The sequence below is a fragment of the Poecilia formosa genome, unplaced genomic scaffold, assembly GCF_000485575.1.
Source record: "Poecilia formosa unplaced genomic scaffold, Poecilia_formosa-5.1.2 Scaffold97, whole genome shotgun sequence".
Taxonomy (NCBI): domain Eukaryota; kingdom Metazoa; phylum Chordata; class Actinopteri; order Cyprinodontiformes; family Poeciliidae; genus Poecilia; species Poecilia formosa.
In genome coordinates, this window is record NW_006800036.1 from 178,530 (window position 1) to 199,663 (window position 21,134).

Genomic DNA, 21,134 nt, shown 5'->3' on the forward strand with positions numbered 1-21,134 from the left:
TGAACTGGTTTCTTTTCACAGCAAAGCCACAAAAAGGACACTAATATCTGCTGAAACAGTTAAATAATTTTGAGGCTTCAACAAACATAATAAGTGTCACGATAAAACCCTGGGTTTATCGTGAGAAAACGACTTATGATATTAGTCATGTAGAGCTATATAAATCACATGTTTATGCCTTTGGCCAGAACATGTGGGTTGAATAACTAATTTCAGCTGTATGCATTAATGTCTTCTGTTTGACAATCCAGCATTGTTCTCATTCAACGTATAAAAAAATGTGTTCCTCATCAGTAAGACGATCCGTTTAGCAAATCCCGTTTTCTAAAGAGTCACTGCTTCGAGAAGAGAAGTTGTTTTTTTTCTTACAGACTTGAGGTTTTTAGCAACAACCAACCAGTTAGTTTCTCACCATGTGTGGCTTCTTGGAAGCCAAGTCTCCTTCCCCACTCTGTCTATGCAGAACTTCTGGGGGCCGTTACTTCCTGCAGGGACGAAGAGAACAAAACTCATCACACTTTCATCTGGAAACATAAATGAAAATGTTTCACATTTTTTCCTTTTCACCGGTTAAATTACCGTTCATGAATATAAAAAGATAATAGTAAACTCAAGGAACTCATTATTGTTTTCAGAGCATCTGTAAGTAACTGAGCGATACTGTTTTACATGACGATCGAGCTGACAGTTGTAAAAAAAAGAAAACTCCACTGTTTTATTAAAGCAACATTTTTACCGTGACTATTTTGTCTGATAGAAATCATCTGGTCCTAATGAGGTTCTGAGATTTGTTTAAATCCAACCTTGTCAATCATAACTAGTCAGCAGATGGAACGTTGTTATTACTGACTAAACACAGAAGAAAAAAAGTATGGGTGGAAAACAAGCTTGATGCTTCTATGGGACTTAAGGAGCAAAGTAGCATACAGGAGCGCTGAACGAATGAGAAATGTCTAGAAAAGCAGGAGGTATCTCAAACAGCATGAGACCTTCACATGATGCTTCAATAAAACTGAAGCATTGCTATAAAAGAAGAGCGAGAGACTGATGAGGTCAGACAGAAAATGACTTCTGAGAATTATTGGATTCTGGGGTGTACTTAGTTTTTCCATACACAACATTTCCCCCTGCGTTCGCCTCATCCCGATCAAACGCAGCGTTACTCGTCTCATCCTTTCATCCCGGTGAGCCGGTGTACCTATGAGCTCGGTGAAGCCTCCGACCGGCAGCCGACAGGTTCCCGTCACGAACTGCAGCAGACGGATTCTCTTCTCGTTGTCCATCTCTTTCACAACCTGCATGTCAGTCGCACAATAAAGGCATTTTTACTGAAGGTTCTTGGCTAATTCCAAACCTCAAGTCAACGTTTGTGCAAGAGTGTACGTTTTGGACATCGTTACCTGCCAGAACCAGTGGATCTGCTTGCTGTTCTTGGTGTAGTGTCTGTAGATGGTGTTCTTCTGCCAGTCAGCCAGATCGATCTCCTGCATGCCGCAGAGCATCAGCTGAAAGCAAAGAAACAACATCGACGATGTGGTCAGAGTAGCTGATATAAAGTTATGTGTCATCAGCATGTTTATGGTAAGAAAAGCTGCATTACTCCATGATCTGATGTCAGTGGGAGAATGTAAATACTGCATAAAAGGGGCTCCGAGACTGGAGCCCTGAGGAACACCACATGGGAGCTTTGTTCACTCAGATTTATAATTGCCAAATGACCCAAAGAAACTTTTACTTATACACCAAATGTAGTCTATTTTTGTCTGACAAACTTAGGAAACTATGGGATAATAAATGGAAATTGTGTGGAAACCCTGTAAAGCAATTTAACAAGCACACAGTTCTGAAGTTTGCTGGAAACAGTTCTCAAGTTGAGATGTGGCAAGATGAATGCCTGCGTTATTCAGCCTGGGAGATTTTACAGTCACCTTCCTCGTTAAATAATTGGAAAATAGTCCAAGGATTTAACAAGACACTAAACACATGGAGACGTTTTGTGAACATTGTCACGTTTGCTCTGCAGCAGGTGAAATTCAAAGGCCTGACTCTGGTCCTCCTCACCTCCAGCTCCTTCTCATCGAAGTAGCGAAGCCACTCCAGAGGAACCACCTCATTGAAGCCGTCCAGGAAGGCCTTGGTCTGCTCCTCCACCCCGCGGGTGAACCTCCAGTCTGTCAGCAGGCTGCAGGGACAAAACACCTTCCCGTTTTCAAGGTCTGGCTTCCACCGTTTCTCTCACGTCTGCTGAGGCTTCATTCCTCTCCTGTGAAGTCCAACAGCTCACCTGATGTACTCCTCCTTGGTTTCTTCTGTGACCAGCTCGTCCTCTCCGCCCTCCTTCAGCGCGTGACTGGAGACCTTCCCGAGGATTTCCATGTCCTGTGCAAAATACAGCTCCACTCCACAGTCCTTCAGGTTGTTCTCTCTGGAGACAAAGAAAAACACAAAACGTGTTACAGCATCAAAAATCGCCTGCTGCGTTTTTACACACTTTTGACACTTTAAGATAATCTGATAGTCCATTTCTGATTGTAGACTAAGGGGCTAAAATCCCATGTTTATTTCAAATTTCTAAAACTTACAAACTGATGGGCAACATTTATGTGCCGTTTAGGTAGCGTATTTGATAAGTGTTGATAAAAGTTTGATTTTTAGAGCCATACACGCATTTGTTAAAGATGTATTGCCAAAAAGCCGTACTTCATTTTGTAATACTTCTTTTATTATTATCATAAATAATATGATAATTATTTATGATAATTATTATATTTTCACATAATCACATATTTTTTAAAAAGTAAACTCTATAATCATCATAGCTCTATTTCAAGTGTTATGAAAATAAGAGAAACCAGAAGGTATTCTACCTTTGAAACAACTAATACTTTGGATTTTTACCTATACAGATCAATATCTAAAAAATATGCACGAATATAAATGACAATACCTGAAACCTAAAAAAAAATTATATATATATATATATATATATATATATATATATATATATATATATATGTTTATAAAAAATAAAGTGAGCAGCAAAAGCCGCTGTATTAACAAACATAATGTCTCCCTTTAGCTACAGAAATATTAACAATATAATAAACACATTCAGGGATGATACTGAATTTTTTTCTATTAATTTACTCTTTTTGAACATTGATCTCTATTCATCAATTGACATTATGGTTTTATAATATATAGTTATCTATTTTAACAGTTTAAAAGTATGTTTGCTCATTTTTTTTAGAGAACATACCAAGATGCTGTTGAAATCTTAATTTAAATAAAAATGTAAAAGTCTGGAAAAACATCCTGATTTTCTTCAGTTCAGAGGTTTCAAACCGGCTACGACACAAACCTAAAAACGAGCAGTGGCTTCACTTACTTAACCCACATGATGGAGTTATAAAACTCGGGATCTATGGACTCCAGGTCTTTCAGAGTTGGCTTCTTGTCCAGCATCCGCTTGTAGAACGGCAGCGTGAAGCCGGTGTCGATGAACTTCCCGTGGTACAGCGCCTGCAGGGAGGACGCCGTGCATCAGAAACCACACCGAGGCCGTCTGCAGCTCTCTGCTCAGATTCCCTCGAAAATAAACTCAAAGGTTTGTCTGCAGCTCGAACAAGCAGGTGATGTGTTTGAGTCATGGATGAAGCTTTTTAATGTACTTGTGTATATAAAAAAAGATGCAGATGTCCTACGAAAACATCCAAATGATTTAGAGGAAACATTTTTTTACTGCTTTATTTTACGTGGCAGCATGAATAAAAGGTTAAATGACCGACATGCGGCGGCAGAACGCGTTTTAAAACGCTGCTCTGTGTTCCTGAACCAAGCTGGTGGACAGAGCAGCGCCTCACAAATGGATGAGACCAATGGTTTTTAGACAGAAACTGACATCACCTTGTGGCAAAAGTGTTAAAATTATAAATAAATAGATGTATGTCGACTGCATGAAAGCATCAGACCAAGTTGGGTTGGGATTCCTGAAATCATTTCTGTCCTGTGTCTGAATAATTAAAGGCAGATTTTTCTAAAAAACTTAATTCAAAGCCAGAGGTTCAACATAAATTACCTTTGTATGAGGAAGCATTGCTTTTAAACTTTGTGAGTTGGGTCAAAAGTTATGAATATTCTTCCACAAGCCTCTCTCAACCGTTTGTCCTTAAGCAACTTTGTAACTAATTTGGCATTAGTTTTGACCCACTGCCTATTTGAAACGCCCATTTAAAGTCAGGGAATAGAGAGGCTAACACACACCAACTAAAAGGTGATTCTGATTCGTTTCTCCTCTGATTTCATCAGGTTTAGGCTCCAGGACAAAATAAAGCACAGAGTCGTAATTTTGCCCTCTCGCTATTCTGGGATAATTTATGGTTATTTCATGGACACATGGTTGAAGGAAGTAGGTCACTGAAAACTCAATCATTAGGTGTTTGTACTGATGACTCACGGGGGGATTATCTGGTGCCTATTTAGGTGTTAGAAAGGTTTCAACAGCTATTATTTTTTTTACAAGAATCATGAACGGGTCTTTTATTTCTATAATCGTTGCAGCCAAAATCACTCACATAAGGTGTGTGACTCACACGGTCAATTTGTTACAGACTCAGAAGAGCTGCTGCCTTCTTTTTGTGTCATGTACACATAAAAAAACAAACAAAAAAAGAGATTTATACAAATGTGAGAACTTAAAGAGCTTTAATCCAAGTCCTAATCTTTGCTTAGGTGTCTGTGTGTGTGTTTGCAGAGAATCAGACAGACGGAGCTGTTTAGCGTTAGAGAAACCACAGAGGGTTCAGAGCCGCAATGCCAACAATAACACAGACGTCCAAGGACTGACTCAGTCACAGTCTGCTCTGCGTTACTGACTGGGCCGACCGTGCGCTCGTCTCACAGCTAAGGGGGTTTTCAGGCAGAAGGTGGCTGTGGAAATTTACAAAATGAAAACGGAGGCCTGCACCGGCTCGGTAGATGGAGGAAATCGACTTTAGGAGAAAAGAAGTCAACAAAGTGAATTCGTGCTCTAAATATAGGCAGCTGGTGGCGGGTGTGGGCTGGTTGAAGCAGTGAGCTCATGGAGTGGGCGAGAGCTGGCAGGAGGGTGGAGGGTTTGGGAACCCAAACCGTTTGGAGTCGATCCCAAAGAGAAACCTTCAGCTTTTCGCTTTACGCTGCGAGAGCTGGAGATGTGTTCACACACTTGTGTCATTAGATGACATGATACAGGCCACAAACTTAGCGGGAAATGTTCTGAACTCAAAGAAGAACTCGGCGTAGGCCTGGCTTCTCCAGGGACAAAAGCTTTTTAAAGGAAGACCCCATATACAATCCCCCTTTTGATTAGAGTAAGAGAAAATATTGAGTTTTGACAAATAGTGCTAAAGTTTCAACATAATGAAACCTGTATTAATGATCCAGGCCTGCAAAGGGAGAACAAGCAAAGTCCACACAGAAAAGCCCCTGCTGGGTTTCTATTAACATTTAGTAACAAAGTTAATTTCTTTAATAACTACAGTTATAAACCATATTGCCAAAAGTATTCGTTGAACCATTGCGTTCCAGCCACAGATGTATAAAATGCAGTCCACTGCTAAATATTCTTCAGACGGTTAAAACAAAACGGAGGTGAATTGATTTAAATAAAAAATGCTACGCTACGTCAAATCACAAAGATGTCGAGGTGCTTAGAGCTCGACTTTCTGCATCGTCAGCAGCTGCTGGCCTCCAAACATCGCAGGGCTTTCAGATTAGTTTAAGAACAGTTTCCACGGCCTGCTCAAATCGGCCCCTTCGTTCCAGTAAAAGACCTTCATGCTTCCGTGTGCCAAGACATCTTGGACCATTTCATGCTCCCAACTTTGTGGGAACAGTTTGGGGACGGCCCCTTTCTGTTCCTAGCAGAAAACCGAAAACGCATCAAAGACGTAGATTTGATCTTATGGAAGCGTGAGGAACAAATGGTAGGACTTGCAAATAAGCATGAAGATGGAAACGATGCTTAAAGAGCGACTCAAAGCAAAGATATTTACGAGGCGAGGCTCACCATGGCGATGAAGCGACCGATGAAGCGGAAGTACGTGAGATGGTCAGGGTTGATGGAGGAGGCCGGGTTTATCTGGAGACAGTAGTTGTTCTTTCCGGCGTATTCAAACAGGCAGTACATGGGGTTCAGGACTTCATGGGACAGCAGGAAGAACCACTCCCTGCAGGGCCAGAGGACAAAGGTCATCAACGACAGAAATCACTCCATTAACCTGTAATTTAGCAAGAGAAGCTTTTTGTTTTACACCAAGCAGACACAGAGAAACTTTAGTCACCGAGAGCAGAGCAAAACCAACGTTAGCTTAAGACACATTTTAGCACCACTGACACAAAAAATAGCAGCAACAGATTTAAACTGAGCTATTTGTTTTTATTTTTTTACAAACCTGATGAAATATATATATTTAAAAAAAAAAACACACACAAACAGTCCTGTTTTGTGCTTTATATCTCTTTCTTGCTTAGAAACAAATACTGGCAAAGAGCAACCCAGTCTAGGTTTAATATTAATTATATTAAATCCAGCTGGTTAACAACAGGAGAGGATAAGCTGCTTAATGCCTGCTGGTTTCCATCTCCAGTGTCTCTGTACAAATAACTGAACTTTTGTAGTTTAATTTAGAACTAAAACTCAGTGAAACTAATACAAAAAATAAAGATTCACCAGTCAAGTGGCCATTTTTCCCATTTTTTTTTTCAAATATATATAAAAATAATAGAAATAAGATTATTCTTTTTGTTTATTACATGCATAAAAACCAAGATTTCTCACCATTTTCTTCCTTCATGCACTTTTAGCTGATTAAAAATCAGATAACATGTTTTGATGCATAAATCTTTTGATGCATGTTAAATTACTGCTACACTTACCCAGCCAGCCTTTACAAAGTTTTACATAATAGAGTCAATCATGGAACTCGGATACAATATTGAGTTGGTATTTATTTGCTCTGCTGCTCTTTGCTCATGCAGATGTTCCTGGAATATGATGATTAAAACTATGAGAATAAATATTTTTACAATATGTGACATTAAAGCAGCAGAAGCAACAGGAGTTGCCGTTTCTGTTTTCAATAAAAACCAGTGGGATTATCTTAGCTATTATGTTCCAAGCTTTTTAATAAAGGCAAAGAAAATTATGAAACTATGCCGTTTCTTGCTTTGCTCTAAAAGGAACCAAACTTGTGATCAGTTGGGGGAAAAGCAAAGCTAAGGTTTATGTCTTATGACCCCAAAGCCACAACAAGATGTTATTTTGCGTTACTGAAATCTAATTTAAAATTCTGCCTAACAAAAATCTGTGCTTTAATCAGAACTTGGCATTAAAAAAAAGTGAGAAAAAAAAACACGCAACATTAAAAATGGTGGACTTAAAAAACAACAACAACAACAACAAAAAAAACAGGATAATGAGGAAGGATGCATGTTAGATAGAATGAAGGCCCTCCACCAGCTGCAGCACCAAGCGCTCCCACGGTTCACCCGTTTCAGCACACATCGGGTGGAGTAGGCGTATGAACGGACGGACGGTTGGACGCAGACACCTCCCAACATCCCGTCCGTGGTTCTACCCTGTGGTAGAACAGCATGATGTCACCTACCATAGGGTAAAACCACTGACGTGACACCGGAGACAGAGACACAATGCGAAACCAAACAGAAACAAAATGAGGAAAAAAAAAACAACAAAAACAAAACAAGGCAAACAGAAAAAATGCCAACATATTACAGAGAGTCGGAGGACAACAGAGGGAGGTGTGAGGAGGATGAACGGGATGAGGGAGGGAGGACAGAAATGTTGGAGGAGGAGGAGGAGGAGGAGCGCGTGTTGCATGGCTTCAACAACATTTACATCAGACACACCAGGCCTAAAACTCAAATGTTACGACTTGATGCAGCTTCAGAACTCAGTTTTATGGAATAAAAATAAGCAAAAAATCTTAAATAAAAATTTGAATAAAATGCAGATCTGGATTGAGGAAAAATAATTTAACAAAATCATCTTTGGTATAGAAATGTTTTTGTTATTTTTATTTTGCATAAATAATTTGCCATGATTATCTTGAAGGTCCAGTGGCTGCAGAACAAGAACAAAGCATCACTCCTCCACCAGCACAACCATCCAGCCACACTTCTCTCTCATTTTACCATCCTGAACTCAACACTCGACTGTGTCACGTTTTGGACGCTGCGGCTTGCTGTAGCTCAAAATTGTGAGCTGCAGGTCAAACCGTAAATTTTACTCAAATATACGTAAAGTTGCCTGCGTAACAACAGACGTGATGACTGACAGGAAGGTTAAACATCAATGAGACAAAAACAAAACAATTTCTGGATAGATGTTAAATAATTTGAATTTTATTCTCCTTCAAATGTTAAGAGAACAGTCCGCTCCAGGGGTCCACGCTTTAGCGACAAAAATACGACATTAACTAATCCCAAAATAACTTGTTAGGTTTGGATGATTTATTGCAGTAAACTATGTTAACATATTTATTCATTCTTATATTTTCAGTGTTTCCCCCAGTGTAATATAAGCCTGGCGGGCCACCAGGCTTATAAGTATTTATTTAAGTGTTTTTAAAATGTTTGCATTTTTTTTAAGACTTTATAGTTGATGTTCAGGTATAAATCTTCCAATAACACATAATTATCAAGTGATATTTTCATATTTCCTGTCAAGTTGAAACATTTTTTTACTCAAAAACACGACGGGCTGCTGGATGAATGACTGCCTTAGCACCAAACCACCGGGCTTAGCAGGTTTTCTGGGGGGAAACCCCTGCAGTTTTATATCCAATCAACTATCAAAAGACATTTGTATTAAATACTGAATGAGCCTCATCTCTTTTGTGCCTTTTGTCTTGTTATCGTCACAGCTTCTGCTTTGATCCAAAGAATGGGGTCAGAGATTGAACAGCAGCGAAGACAGAAAAACAACACACCGTCACCAACATCACCAGAACAAAAAGAGCTGAACAGGTCAAAAAAGAAGCCCAGAAACAAAACCAGAGTGCGACAGGAAAATGGCGGTTCGACGCTCACCTGGCAATCCCGCCGTAGTCCAGACCCTCCTCTCCTCTCATGATGATGTAGAGCCGGCGCCGAAGGTCATACGGCTTCACGTTCATGATCTGACGAAGAATCATTCATTAGCTTTTAATGCAGAGTTCAGAACTAAAGTGTTTGGGTAAAGAGATTTTAATTGTTTTGACTTTAAGTCTAAACGAAAAAGGGTAAAGGTGTGCACAAATTAAACGCTGTACATCACCGAATATAAACACCATTTATTCAGAAAACAAAAGACTGAATGCAGTTGTTATTTAACAGGGTAATTTTAATCCCTTTGTGTGCCACACTGTTGCAGAGAAGATGTACTGAGTGCTGTGTGTCTGACCTGCTGGAACGAATCTTCAAACAGTGTTTGTCTGGACACGGAGATCTTCACATGGCTGGGCAAGGCGTTGGACTGCACAGAGACAACAAAGACCAGGAATATCAGGAATGTTTGCACATTTGTTTTCGCACACAGGACATTCCTGGAAACCCTGTCACAGCTTAGCAGTTTCAGCTGACTGGGACAGCTACGTCCTGGAAGTTGAACGTTTCTCTCTGGACGGTTCAGCACTTAGAGCTGATTAGGTAAACTTCATGTGGGACTGAAAGACATTTTTACCCTAAATGTTCAATTATCACCCCGTTATCAAGCTGATGTGAACACTTTATGAGCTTTAAGATATTTGCGTTAAGAAAATATGCATTTGATATTAAAGATTGTCCTGCTACAAATGCTAATTTTGAATAATGAATGCGTATACACCCAAATTATGGGTTACACTTTCTTTCAAAGATGTCAAACATTTTGAGTCCAAAATCCTAAGTTCTTTTTATCCAATTATAAAGGCAAAACAAAACACTATGAATTTATGACGTGTATTTTGACAAAAGGTACGTATTTAAATATGCAGCCTCTGAAAGACGAGTGAATGGACGGTCTGACTGATGGATGCAACAGTTTTTTCTCTATATTTATCCAGACCTGGAGAAACTCAAATCACTACAAACATTTCCAGGTTGCATAGGAACGCTGGGCAGCTGCAGTGAGAGGATCGTTTCCTTTCTGTTAGAGGCTGGACCGAGAAGATCAAAGCGGTTAAAGCTGAACTGAGTGTTTTATTGAACCTGCAGACTTCGTTTAACACTTACATGACACAGGAAACGGAACTGGTGGTATTTCCACCTGAAGCTCCGATCATAAGCTCCAGGCGAGCCGCCCTGCCTGGACCTGAACACAGACATGGAAACAGACAAAAATTGGTCAGTTTTCATTATTCCAAGGAAAACAAAATAAAATGACAACAAAAAATAGAAAAATGAAGAAGCTGATGTTCCAGGGAGCAAGTAATATTGCATTTACAGCATCCATTCTGCTGCAGATCAACGTCTGGGTCTCACAGAGAAAGGTGAGCTTACGGCTGCAGCTGTGTTAGTGTTAGCTCTCTGCACACACACATGCACACAGGATTTCTGCTTTGTCAGCAGCAAAAAAGGCCAAGATGCAGAGAGAAAGAGGGGAGGAGGAGGTGAAATGTGTGGGGCTCGCTGAGCTGCCAGGCATTTCTCAGTCTGGGTTCGGAAGCGGAGACCGCAGCGGCAGAGCGCCGTCCGTGCGAACCTGCGCCGCTGCAGGATCCAGAGCAAGAAAACTGTCTAAAAGTGTCTTTCTGGACCGCTCCAAAGCCACCGGACTAAAAATAACACCAAACATCACCAGGGGGAGCAGATTCATGCAGCTTTCTCCACAAACACGTGCCGTATACAGCAGCGGCCACATAAGTAAAACTGAGAGGAGACACAGAAAAGCACAAACAGCCACATGGATGCCAGGGCAGTCTGCGGCGCGGCATGCGGTGCACGGCCACGCGGGCCTGACTCTGGCTGCGAGATTTCAAACCGCTGCAATAAAGAGATTTACAGTTTGTGTGTCGGAATGAGCATGTCTCTGTGATTTTATGTCATCTCTTAATTTAACGGCTACGACAAAAGGAAATGCAAATCACAGACGAAGAAATGAAAGGCGTGGAGTTAAGAAAAGAAGCTGATAAAAAAAATCAAAAAGAATAAATTGTAGTTCAGATTTAGAGACATTTTGACCCTGTTGTGTGGAAATTAACACTGTATGCCAGACCAAGGCAGAATTACTGTGCAAGAATCAAAGTATTTGAACACAAATAGAAATCTGATCGATTGTTTCTCTCTGTCTCGGTCTGTGGCAGGTTCGAGGGGGAGAGACAATAGTTACCCTGACTCAAAGCCGGGTCTGGGGTCTTTAAAGGTGGTGGTGCGAGAGTTGTGGTCCACAAAATACCGCACTCCCTCTGCGGTGTACTTCATCTCCCAGCCAGGGGGCAGGGCGTGCTCCTTGATCATCCTGCAACAGGGAGAGGGGCAGTGAGCACGTTCCCAAGCCGAGGGGCCCCGTCTGGGGGGGCGAAGCTAACACAATCCCCCCTGCCGACCTGTGCTGATAAAAAGCCAGGGTGCTAAAAGCAATAAGATGAGCCACAATGTGGCAAAACGTCTAAGTTTGAAAGTACTGGAGATCAGCTTAGAAAAAAAAAAAAAAAAAAAAAGCTTAACCGTGCATGCCTTATTTGTGGTAGAGTCAAATAAATAGATAAATAAATACAGCACCTTCCACATATAGAAAAATATCCAATCGCAAAATCTCACTGAAAAATTAAGAAGCTTTTAATCTATAATTTTTAAGCACAATTATTCAAGTGTTTTTTAAAAATCACAGAGGCCACATTTATTGGCTCCCTGAATAATCCCTATAAAATAAATGCAAATTAGGCTCTTTTTTTTTTCGTCATTTATGTTTCACATTTTAAAGTTGATCCAGGGAAGCAGGAAGCAGGAAGACATCGATAACTTAGAGGTTTAGAAAAGATGCATTTCCACTGCAGGAGCTTTTTATAAAAGAACCATGCTAGCTGCCTGGTCCGTTCTTTGTTTTTCTTTTCTTTTTCCTTAGGGGAAAAAGTGTTTCTCCTGGTCAGGAGTTTCTGCATAGATGCCAAAATATAGGTGAAGTTTTGCAGTGGAAGTGTGATAAATATTTATGTCTGGTTAAAATCCACACAGTTTGGGGAGTCTTCACTCCACTTTTAAACCACAACAACAAAAATCTGATCTGAATACCATATTGGACTGATTCCACCAGGTTTTGATCACAGAGGGAAGAAGATCTTTGCCCAGATTGCGGAGGCAGCCCACTCAGGAACAGTGGCAGGAAGTAATTTAATCAAAGAGCCCGGCAGCAAACCCCACAGTGGAAACACACACAAAGTTTGGGGAAATTCAGACACCACAGCAGGCCCGTTTTTAATAGCAATTCATCAAAATAGGAAAGACAAGAGAACTTGATCCTGGATGTGTTAACAGAAATAATTTCAGGGTGTGGGTGTACAGTGAACGGTTTAACTTTAAGGTTTTCATGCAACCAGTTAATATGAAGGATGCTTATGTGCTTTCAGAAAAAAAAATTTAATTAGCCACTGTTTTAAATTAAAAAATATTAATTTACATTTAAAGAACGCAGACCGACTTGGCGTGGAAGGCAAGTAAAAGGTGTTTTCCATATGAAGAGGCAAATTGTCTGAACTTGGCAAAATCGTAAATGAGTGAAAATCTCATGAAAGTTTAATTATGAGTGACATGAAGCAAAAATAATTTAAAAACTCCGGCTAAAGGAAGATAAAATGACATCAGCAACATGATCGGTTGTGTTATGATAAACTCTGAAAACGGCTTCAAAAACACTTTCGTCTGTTTGTAGTTTTTAATAAAACTTTTGTAAAGACCCGATGCCGTTCCGGTTCCCGGAACGGCATCGGGAACCGGTGCCAATTCTGTCATAATTGGCACTTTAACGTCCAATTCTGTCATAATTTGTAAAGCTGTCTCACAGCAGTGTGACGTTCACATCTCCCTGTGTCTGAGCAAACACTCAAAGCAAGGTGCCACCTAACAAGCAGGCAGACACACATGCTCAGACACACTGGTGTTGAATCTGGAGCTCGGCGGTCTCACCCTTGGGTCCGAGGATCGTCCCACTGAGTTGTCCTGGTGTTGTGGTTGACGAAGTACACCCGGCCATTGTCCTGACGTTTCTCTGCGAACACAAGCAGGACAGAAGGAGCGTGAATATTGTGACGAAATCAGAGGGGGTATTTATCGCATCGTATATCGTTTATCGTGGCAAACTTTGCATCGCGATAAGATTTGAGTTATCGCTCCAATTAATGTTTAAAAACGACAAAACATTTCTGTCCTGTTAGGATTTTTATTTATTATTTAGTTATCCAGTTTGTTCAACAAAGGTGTGTCAATAAATATCAATAAATTTGAAAATATCATTAAATGTCGTTACTGTGAGCGTTTTAGTCGTACAAATCACACTTCTTAATGTCCTAAAGAAGTTTATTACAAATTTTCGGGCTTTGGCTGCTGTGCACAGCCCCTCAGTTACCTTAAAAAAAAAGAAAAAGAAATAAAAAGCTTTTATTGTTGCTTCTGTCGTTGTCACAGTAGCACCATAAAGTATTGCTCATGTCGCTCACCCCTAAATCAGAGGAATCACCCTTTGGGATGAAGAGGAGAGGAAAATTATCAGCACTCTGAGTTAAAACTGGCGGGTCTGTGTGGCATTTCACCATGACTTGATGTGAATACACAGAGGTTCGTTTCTGGTGGTTAATAAAGTTTTACAGAAGCAAACTTCAGTCAAAGTTTTCTTCTTTCATGCAAAAGTGTGTCTGTGCCATGAGAGTTAAGCCGGTGCCCCATCCTCCTCCCTCCACTGCTCTAACATCTTTTTCTCATTACCAGCAGTAAGTGGAGGGCCCAGAAACAGTAGTGCTCTCATTGCTGCTCCTGCTAGCGTTCCGCTTTCCTCTCTCCACCCCCCTTCATCATCCAGTCAGAGCTCCCTTCACTTTTTCTCCATCATCTTTTCTCCCATCTTTCTCTTTCCGAATCTGAGCCTCAAACAAAAGAGGAAAAAAAAAACTAGAGGGAAGAGACCGCAGTTGACAGAAAAAAAAAAAAAAGAGCAAGAAAGAAAAAAAGCGCGCCAGAGAGGCGAAGCTGAGCCAATGATATAATTGAGGTTTTCGTCTTGAGGTACCGCAACATGTTGAAAAGGCATCATGGGCAGAGGAGAGGGAGCGTTTCTGGAGAGGACATGGCTGTGAGAACGCAGGCGGACGCGGAGCTGCCAGCAGCGTTTGTTTATGAATGAATGTGCGCGATGAGGGGAGTCTGCGTGGATCCCATTACATTACTCTGTTGGGAAAATGTTGGATGATGAAGGGTCCCATCAATAACACGGTCCCTGTAATTTGTAGACCTTTAGAGCAAAGGGAGTCCTTACAGTGATAAACGAGCGGAGCAACAAATAGAAACCAGGAGAGACTTTCTTCAACGGAGCAGAAATCAGAATCGCTCGAGTGGAGACGTAAATCTGCCAATTAACGACCGGTTCGCTCGCGGCAACTGCGTCCCGCCGGACACAACCAAAGGGAGAACATTCCTTCTGTTGTTTCATGAAGGCCTAATACCAGTAAAAACTGCTCTGAGGTTGGCAAAAGCAAAATACGCTTAATGCGTTGTAGAGCTGCACGATATATCAAATCACAATTGTAAAACACTGGCGGAATGCAATATTTACCAGGCTACTACGTCTCAAAAAGCCAAGCGCTAAAGCTCTGCTAGTCAAAGTCGTGGCCTCATGGATGCACTTTTACTGTCACAGCTGATTCAGAGACCCTGGAGTTCAGAGGTCAATAAACTCGTGACATTGTGATGACGGCAAAGAAAGGACGAAAAATGTGGATTAAAGACAATCGACCTTGTGCTTGTGAAAAACAAAACATTTCTTTGAATTTATTCAGAAAACCCAAATAAAAAGTGCTGGAACAAACAAAAATAATGCTCTGCTGCACAATGTATCCCATTAGAACCATCCTGGATCAAACAACACTGCTTTGATGGGATATTTAGTAGGAAGTTTTAAAACTCTGCTGACCACTAATGTGTTCGGATGTGCTTGTAGGTTTCCTTTATGGCCGTAAATGATAGATCCGAAAAGCTCAGGGATAGTGGAGGGGACATCGCAACGATGAAAAAGAAGACTGAGGAAAATCCCAACCGATATCGTCGCTGCAGAGTTTACCGATAAGATCGCTCAGGTTTCTCTGATCCTCTGCAGACTCTTTACCAAACCTCTTTACCAGGTAGTGATGTTTTATGCTTTTATTTTGAAAGCAGGAACTTAAGCTACATTAGAAACCTCTTACATTTATTTTGATGCAAAATAAATGGTGATTTATTGTTGACGAGCCAGGAGAGCACTGCCAGCTTTCAATTTAAATAAGTGAGTTAAGAAAAATATATTTCTACTTGAGGTAAGATAACTGATGTCAAATTTTGCAACAACTCTTCTTCATCATCATCATCTGATTTATTCGCTCAGATCTATACACCATGTCAGCAAAAGTCCATCTAACAAGTGGCATAAAATATCAGGAAGCAGAGTTTTAATGGAACCTGGAAGATGGCAGCCAATCACATTTTGCCTTGAAGAAATATTTTGTTTCCATCGTTGCACAGATTGAAGTTGCATCGACTTTCTCTTGATTTGACATGCAGGGTCAAATTTAAAAAAAACAAAACAAAAAAATAAAAAACATCCACACCAGACTCCATTTTTTAGATTTTTCCAGCAATATTGTGAATATTAGAGTAGAAATCGTTTACATTGTTGGAGAGAGCGACTTTCACTGCTTTCCTAGCAAATGGACAAACTCCGATAGAAAAGTATATAAAGCTGAGACGTATAAAGTGCAAACATTAATTACAGATTTAATTTCTGTATGACTTAGATCTTATTCCCTGTAAATTAGAAAGACGATATGTTGAATGAAATTAATTTGATGTTTAATCAGTATTTGAAGCATTTAATCAGTCAATGCTCATCAATTAGACGAGGGATTCAGAAATAAATGTCTTTCTTGTTCGATCCAGTTCCAGACTCTGAAACTTTTTAAACCCAAAACCAAGACTTCAAAGGAAGCCTGAAGATATCGAGCAGCCCTAAGCGGATGACGACATAACGGCAGCTGGAGAATAATAATAATCTTGTGCATACAAGCGAGTCAGGCGAACTTACCCCATCCAGGAGGCAGCGGGCCCAGGGGGTCATTTTCCACCGGAGCGCCGGACGGCTGAGGAGAGACAAGACAAATCCAGTTAGGACATCTTTCTGTCTCTCGTCTCCCACATGCTGCATGTTTCTTCTCAGCCTTGAATCACTCTGTGTTGGCATTCTGCTTTCCTGATGCTGTTTGTGGGAAACATTAAAAAAAAAAAAAGTCAAGCAAGGAAGGGAAAAGATGAGGGAAAAAAAACCCTACTCAGTTCTGCTCTTCCAAGGGCAGCAGATCTTTTCACCTTGCTACCTCCTGAAGCCCAGTGTGTGTGTGTGTGTGAAGTATTTAAGATAGAAAGGGGCTGGCGGCGCAGCATGGGGGGGGGGGGGGGGACTCCTCTCTGCTCCAGCAGCGAGGGGCGACTGAGGGAGCTGGCCGGCTGGCGGCTCCAGTGGTTTCCAAAAGTGACACGCTCGGTAGGAGGATAAAACAACAACGCTGTTCCAATGAGCTCACTGGCTGGATGCAAGCCCCGCCCACTCAGCTTCCCGCTCGACTCCTCGAACACACACCCTCCTGCCCTCACCAACACCACCTCCTCATCCACTGACCCAGCCCTCCGGTCCTCCTCCTCCTTTCTAGCGCTGTTGTGAAACCAGGCAGGGAAGTGTGATGTCTGAGCGAACTGAGGGAACATTCATGCCTGTTCCAGACTGGACACCCCACCTCCTCTCCAGCCCCACCCACCCAATGTCTCACAAAAGGCACCTTTATTCACCGTGGGCTTGGAAACCACTGTGGGGTTTACTCAGGCTGCACACACACACACACCTAAAAGAAAAAAAAAAAGGTGTGTGTGTGTGTGTGTGTAGCAAAGTGTGGAAAATTTGTCCGTGGCAAACAGTTGGTCAATGTGTACCCTTTAATATGAGGATAAACACACACACACGCACACACACACACGCACACACACACACACACACACACACGCAAGAATATATTAACTTGACTGGGAAAGCGGCTCAAACGTTTGCTTGTTGGGAACGTTACAAGAAGCTCCAGCATCACTGCAGAGCTTACCAGAAATCAGGAAGCAAGCTACTACAGCTTAATTAATTTATTTATGCAGAAAACCTAAAATAAATTATCATTTTTGGCAGCATTACATTCACTGAAATCCCTGCACACTGCAAAAAAAACCAAACACAAATCTTACTAAGCATTTTTGGTCTAGTTTCTTAGTATGCTTGAAATAAGACAAAACTAGCTCAAAAGTAACTTTTCAGCAATAATAAAAATTAAATATGAGCTTGTTTTAAGTCAATATTTCCTTAATACTGATGAAAAAGTACTAGTTCTAGTGGGAGATTTTTTCACTTATAAACACCTTGTTAACATCTTGTTACAAGTGCAATAATCTGGCATTTCTCAATGTTAAGTAATAGTTGACTTTAAACAAGTTGTTTATATTCTGTTGAAAAAAATACTTGTATATTAGTTTATCTTATTCCATGTGTACTAAGACATTTGCACCAGAAACTGGACTTTTGGTAAGATTTGTGTGTTTTTTGCAGTGCCAGCCTTTGGAGGCTGAATGCAAGCTGACAAAAACTCAAACTAGAATTTCTCCAAATGAAATCTGTTGCTTCTTCAAATGTCTCTCTCTCACACTGAGCTTAAAATATTGATGCCTTCCTCGGCGGGCATAAGTGGAGTATTATCCACCTAATGCCAGCGCCACTTTGAGCGTCTTTTAAAGCAGCTCTGTCATGGAAACTCTGAGGGAGTCGGGATGGAAAGGACTGGGCCCGCGTAAGGAGTGAGACTGGGCACAAAACAGGGTTAAAGGGTGTGTGTGCGATTGTGTGTGCGAGTGTGTGTCGCTCCCATCGACAGCCAATCTATGCCCCGAGCCCCACCCGTATGGGTTTTCTGTGACTAAAAAAGGTAAAAGGAGAATATAATGATATAAAGACATGATGACTTCATCCTGGCTCTGACCATTCAGCTCCTCCGTGGCTTCCAGACAGAGCGAAGCTGGAGGGAGGAAAAGAAAAGGAGTCTGGGAAAACAAGGGAGGGAGAGGAAGCGAGGAAAAGCAGCCACTTGGCACAAACATGAAATAAGGATAGTGTGCTGCGGATTGTGGGAGGACTACAGGTGAAAATGTAGCTTTGGTGCTTTGGACTCACGAGAAGAAAAATACGAAGGATAAAACAAAATCTAGTTGCTAATGTGAGCAAACAGCAGGGGGTAAAAATCATGTACTATAGGGGGAAAAAGTGGGTTGGGAGTGTCTTAAGAATAAGGTCATGGAGTTTGCCTGAGAAAATACCAAGTCATCTTAGTGCTTCATGCTAATGTAGCAGAAAATGGTCTTACAGTCAACTCACATTTCAAGAGGATTTCAGCTTTTGGCCTGTTTTTAAAATGCCAATAAAGTTTATGGTGGAAATTTCAACAGTAGTGAAGCTTTAAGAGTGGAAAATGAAAAAAAAAAACCCCACAGAGTGTGAGGGTGGATGATCAGATGGACAAAAAGACAGCTGGACCAACTGACTGGATGATTAATGGACGAACTGACGGACAGATGGTTGGATGTACTTTTAGAAATCTAGATATTTATCCATTAGACACTAAAACATTTTAAGATTATCCAGGGCTTCACTGACAAGAATTAGTGGATAAGATGGAAATAAAGAAAATGTTCAAACTTGATTCCCCAGTTTTTACATTTGGTCAGATGGAGTTAGATTATCCTTTAGCTTTAGTCAAACTCACCAATTTCTCCTCACTTTCTTCTTCTACTACTCTCCAATTTGTATTATTTGCTGTGTAAGGTACTTTAGGCACGTAAGGTAGTTAAGTCAGCAGTTGTCACAGCTGTGATTTCAACTGCTGACTTTTTGTTTTCTCAGTTTCTCAAATTTCTCTCCAAAGAAGCTAACAGTCTCTTCTCAAACGCCCAGTGGGTCGTGGCAGACGGCTGCTTGTACTGAGCCTGGTTCTGGTTCTGTTGGAGGTTTCTTCCTGTTAAAGGGGAGTTTTTCCTCTCCACATGAAGCATTGCTGTAAAGTCAATGACGAGGAAAGCAATTTTCTGCTGCAAGTCAGTGACTGAATGCAATCTGTTGGGTTTAGACAGAAAACTTTTTAAGCTACTTTGAATAATTAATTGAACATTTGAATCAGATTGATATCTGGGATTAATTGAAGTGTTTGTGGGATTGAACTTTTTTTTTCTTTTTTTTTTTACTAAGTGCCTCGAGACAACATGTTTTGTGAATTGGCGCCACATAAATAAACTTAAATGAATTTAATTTTATATTGCAAGAAACATTTACATTAGTATAATAAGAAGAGCCAAACTGAACAGGAATAAATTAACATATCAGTTAATAGAAATTACATTTTTCTCTTCTCAGTGTTTTTGTGCGTTAAAGCAGGCAGTGACAAACATACCAGCGGTTCACCCAAATGTAAGTTTTATGTAAAACCGGGAAGGAGAAATGTGTTTTATTAATGTTTTACAGAAAAACCCCCAACTCCAATTCAAAGACTTCCTTTTCTCCAATTAAGATAAAAAACAAACAAATGCCTAGTTTTTCTTTCTTAATTTCAGAAAAGCAGCATGTTTAGTGTTTTTATCTGCAGGATTTTTACAGCGTTTTTTTTTTTTGTTTTAAACAACCAATTTGTCATATTAAGTCCAAAGTATAAGTCCACCAAGGTCTAATGTACAGAGCAAGATTGGAGCAGCTTAAACATTTTCTGTTCATTGTCCTTTCATGGCAATAATGTCGTCTATGGACATGAGTGCTGACGGGTTGTGTGTAAACACAAGCTAAGGTGTTAGAAGGAGCAGTGTGGATGTGTGTGAGTTTTCTGTTCTGTGAGTGATAAAACACAGGGTTGATTCAGGTGCTGCTGTTAAGGAGCCCTTGTTCAGGCAAAAATGGGCTGAACTCATAATTGGAGCGGTGGAGGTGGAGGAGGAGGGATGAGGAGGAGGAGGGATGAGGAGATACTGCTGGGAAGGAAACCGATCTGACAGCAGAAAATCAAGGATGGAAAAATTATGTCTGAAATAAAGCCAGATGAAAACGAAGACGTTCTGATGCAGAAAGGGAAAGTTTTGGAAACCAAAACGGGATTTATTTTTTTTAACAGGGGCAATGGAATGATGAGGAGGGGTTACAGGAAGGAGCAAGGGTGAGTAACAAGGAAGGGGACGACAGGCAGAGAAGGAGGGAATGGGGGAGAGCTGAAACGGCAGCTAATGGCCACGAGGCCGCCCTTCTAACGAGCTGAAATTACTCTGCAAACACACATTTGGGCTTCTATCTTTGCATGGACTGCGGCAGCAGCGGTCAGTGTTTTCACTGTTGATTCACGTTAAGTTTACTTTCTCAACTACGTCTTTTGCTAGCTTGAAGAGAAAAAAAAAACAAGGGAAAGTCTCAAGTTTTACTTAATAAACGACAAATCAAAAATATGTACTTAATCTGTAATTTGAAAAAAAAAAAATAAAAATAAAAAAATATATATATATACAGAATATCAACTTTTTAAAAAATGATTTGTGGCGAGTTTTATTTGTTGACATCTGACAAAGTCACCTTCACCTCCTTCATTCTTCTGTTAATACAGATTAAAAACAGAACAACAAACCTGATTGTGTTTGGTGTTAAAATATGAAGAAATAAAGAACAAAACAAGATCAGCTTGATAATGAACACTGTTTGCCATGTTTCAATCAAAAAAGCTCTGAGAAATTTGCATATGCTGAACAGTTATTTTTTGTAAAAGTGTTATTTTGGATATTTTTCATAGATTTAATAAAAAAAATAAGGTCAAATAGTGATTCTGTGA

The 21,134-nt window shown here is 40.5% G+C and overlaps 1 protein-coding gene across 3 annotated transcripts in view; it reads right to left on the reverse strand.

Annotated features, from left to right (window-relative positions):
* Positions 1–21,134, reverse strand: part of wwp2 (WW domain containing E3 ubiquitin protein ligase 2) — a 57,389-nt gene that overhangs the window by 1,120 nt on the left and 35,135 nt on the right. For 2 of the 3 annotated variants that reach the window (XM_007558488.1, XM_007558489.2), the window contains exons 11-23: positions 16,283–16,337; positions 13,144–13,225; positions 11,351–11,479; positions 10,255–10,333; positions 9,446–9,517; positions 9,094–9,182; positions 6,050–6,209; positions 3,389–3,522; positions 2,285–2,425; positions 2,062–2,182; positions 1,401–1,505; positions 1,199–1,295; positions 413–485 (exon numbers count right to left, since the gene is read on the reverse strand). In XM_007558488.1, the coding sequence (XP_007558550.1) occupies positions 413–485; positions 1,199–1,295; positions 1,401–1,505; positions 2,062–2,182; positions 2,285–2,425; positions 3,389–3,522; positions 6,050–6,209; positions 9,094–9,182; positions 9,446–9,517; positions 10,255–10,333; positions 11,351–11,479; positions 13,144–13,225; positions 16,283–16,337 (1,337 nt within the window). The remainder of the gene's footprint in view (positions 1–412; positions 486–1,198; positions 1,296–1,400; positions 1,506–2,061; positions 2,183–2,284; positions 2,426–3,388; positions 3,523–6,049; positions 6,210–9,093; positions 9,183–9,445; positions 9,518–10,254; positions 10,334–11,350; positions 11,480–13,143; positions 13,226–16,282; positions 16,338–21,134) is intronic. The other variant, XM_007558490.1, reaches the window with a different exon arrangement.